The 2004-nt window shown below is 56.6% G+C and overlaps 1 protein-coding gene across 1 annotated transcript; it reads left to right on the top strand.

Moving 5' to 3' along the window:
- Positions 1 to 525: 525 nt before the first annotated feature.
- UCRPA7_7722 (putative methylthioribulose-1-phosphate dehydratase protein) lies at positions 526 to 1964 on the top strand (the record flags this gene model as incomplete). The annotated part of the gene is made up of 3 exons (XM_007920245.1): positions 526 to 719; positions 961 to 1524; positions 1799 to 1964. The coding sequence occupies 3 exons, from the start codon at positions 526 to 528 to the stop codon at positions 1962 to 1964; spliced, it is 924 nt and encodes a 307-aa protein (XP_007918436.1).
- Between the last annotated feature and the right edge of the window lie 40 nt (positions 1965 to 2004).

The raw sequence follows: 2004 nt of genomic DNA, 5'->3' as shown, positions 1-2004 counted from the left end.
ATCGCAAGATGAACGTTCGATGCAGTTGAGTCGTCTAAGGTCCTGTAGTTGTCCTTGAGCGTGTGGTTAAGTATTATATACGCACAATAGCACAGTAGTTATATGGAGTGTTCAGTTGTCAAGTGACAGCATGTCTAACAGAGCAGCTCTCCTCCACCTGCAGCAACGTTTTCGCACACGTGCAGACGCCTCGCAGTAGTTGCCGTAGGGAGGTAGCGTCTAGAACCGCTTAGCTTTCTGCAGCTTGGGGAGGCACAAAAAAATGACGTGCTCCGGCCGTTGGCCTGGGAAGAGGAGCGGAGCACTCCCGGTGCCGTCCGTTTAGCCACCAGCGGAAAATTGTGCGGGAGGCTCAATCCTGCGAAGTGGAAGGATCTTGGTGTCCTGTCAAAGTCAATTTGAGCCTCCTCCTATTTCCCCGGCAGTGAAGCCACATTGCCAATCACTTGTAGCCTCGACTTTCCCATTCTGCCGGCTGAAGCAGGAAGCTCTGCCAATCCAGCTTGAAGCGGCTCGGTAGACACAATGCCGACTCTGGAGACGGTGACTCCTGCACAGTCGAGTGCTGAGACCAGCCCGATCGATGGCACCAACAACGACCACTTGATCCACTCGGACAATGAGCAGCATCCAGCCAACCTGATCCCTTCACTATGCGCCAAGTTCTGGACGCTAGGCTGGGTCACCGGCACTGGAGGAGGATGCTCCATTCGCGATGGGTAAATCATGGCAATTTCCTTTTCTTCCTGCTGTGCAATCTGGCCCATCTCGTTCAATTCAGTTCAACTTTCTGAAGAGTCGTCTGTTAGCGTTGCCTAGTGTATCTGCCTAGCAAGCATCAAGTGGTGCAAGACAGATCTGATATATCATGACATCCCACCATCTCGCTGAAGTATGAAATCGGGACGCACAGCATCGCCGTCATGATCGACCAGGAATTGTCTCTAACGGTGCCGCCAGTGACCTCGTCTATCTCGCCCCCTCGGGGGTGCAGAAGGAGCTGATGAAGCACACGGACATCTACGTGCTCTCGCTCGCGCAGAACCTCGCGCAGTCCGCCAGCCTGCGCAACCGCGTGTACCTGCGCTCGCCACCCTCGCTCAAGCCCTCGCAGTGCACGCCGCTCTTCCTGGCGGCCTTCACGCGGCGCGGCGCGGCGTGCTGCATCCACACGCACTCGCAGTGGGCGGTGCTCGTCACGCTCATCCTCGAGTCGCAGGCGAAGGCCCAGTCGCACGGCCTGTTTGGGGAGGCCCAGGACCGCAGCGCCGGCAAGCTGTTCGAGATCAACAACATCGAGCAGATCAAGGGCTTTGGTAAGGGCTACACCAAGACGGGCAACCTGGGCTATCACGACACGCTGCGCATCCCGGTCATTGAGAACACCGCGCACGAGGAGGACCTCACTGAGTTCCTGGAGGAGGCCATGGAGCTGTACCCGGATACGTACGCCGTCCTGGTGCGGCGACACGGCGTGTATGTCTGGGGAGAGTCGGTTCACAAGGCCAAGACGATGTGCGAAAGGTATGTCAAACATTGTTTTCTTTGGTTTTCTCTGCTATTCAACCCCGGACGTTCTCAGCCCTATCGTATACAGCGATGAGGCTCTGCTAGGTCTTCGTCCAGTCTAGGGCCCTCGCTGTCTTACACACATCCGCACCCTTGCCTGGGGGCCATTCGGTGTTTTCGGCGAGCCCTCTTTTCACTGTCGGCGTTGGGCGTAGTTGGCTGCTTACTTGCCCCCAAACCCTACGGAAAATAACAGTTGGCCAACTCGTTAATCTCTTGCTGCATATAGCCTCGACTATCTCTTCCAATTGGCCGTGCAGATGAAGCAGACGGGTCTGCCGTGGCTTACGGAGGTCGAGCCCACCCTGCCGCGGACACAAAAGCGTGCGCGCGCCGCGGAGGACGAAGCGGCCGAGTCAAATGGATCCAAGAAGGCAAAGACTGCCGCGGCCTAATTAGCCCGGATGCAAAGATATTTGAGGAGAGCGTGATTTA

Source organism: Phaeoacremonium minimum (assembly GCF_000392275.1).
Source record: "Phaeoacremonium minimum UCRPA7 unplaced genomic scaffold PA7_03_scaffold_544, whole genome shotgun sequence".
In the NCBI taxonomy this organism is placed as follows: domain Eukaryota; kingdom Fungi; phylum Ascomycota; class Sordariomycetes; order Togniniales; family Togniniaceae; genus Phaeoacremonium; species Phaeoacremonium minimum.
This window is presented reverse-complemented; position numbering and strand designations above follow the sequence as displayed.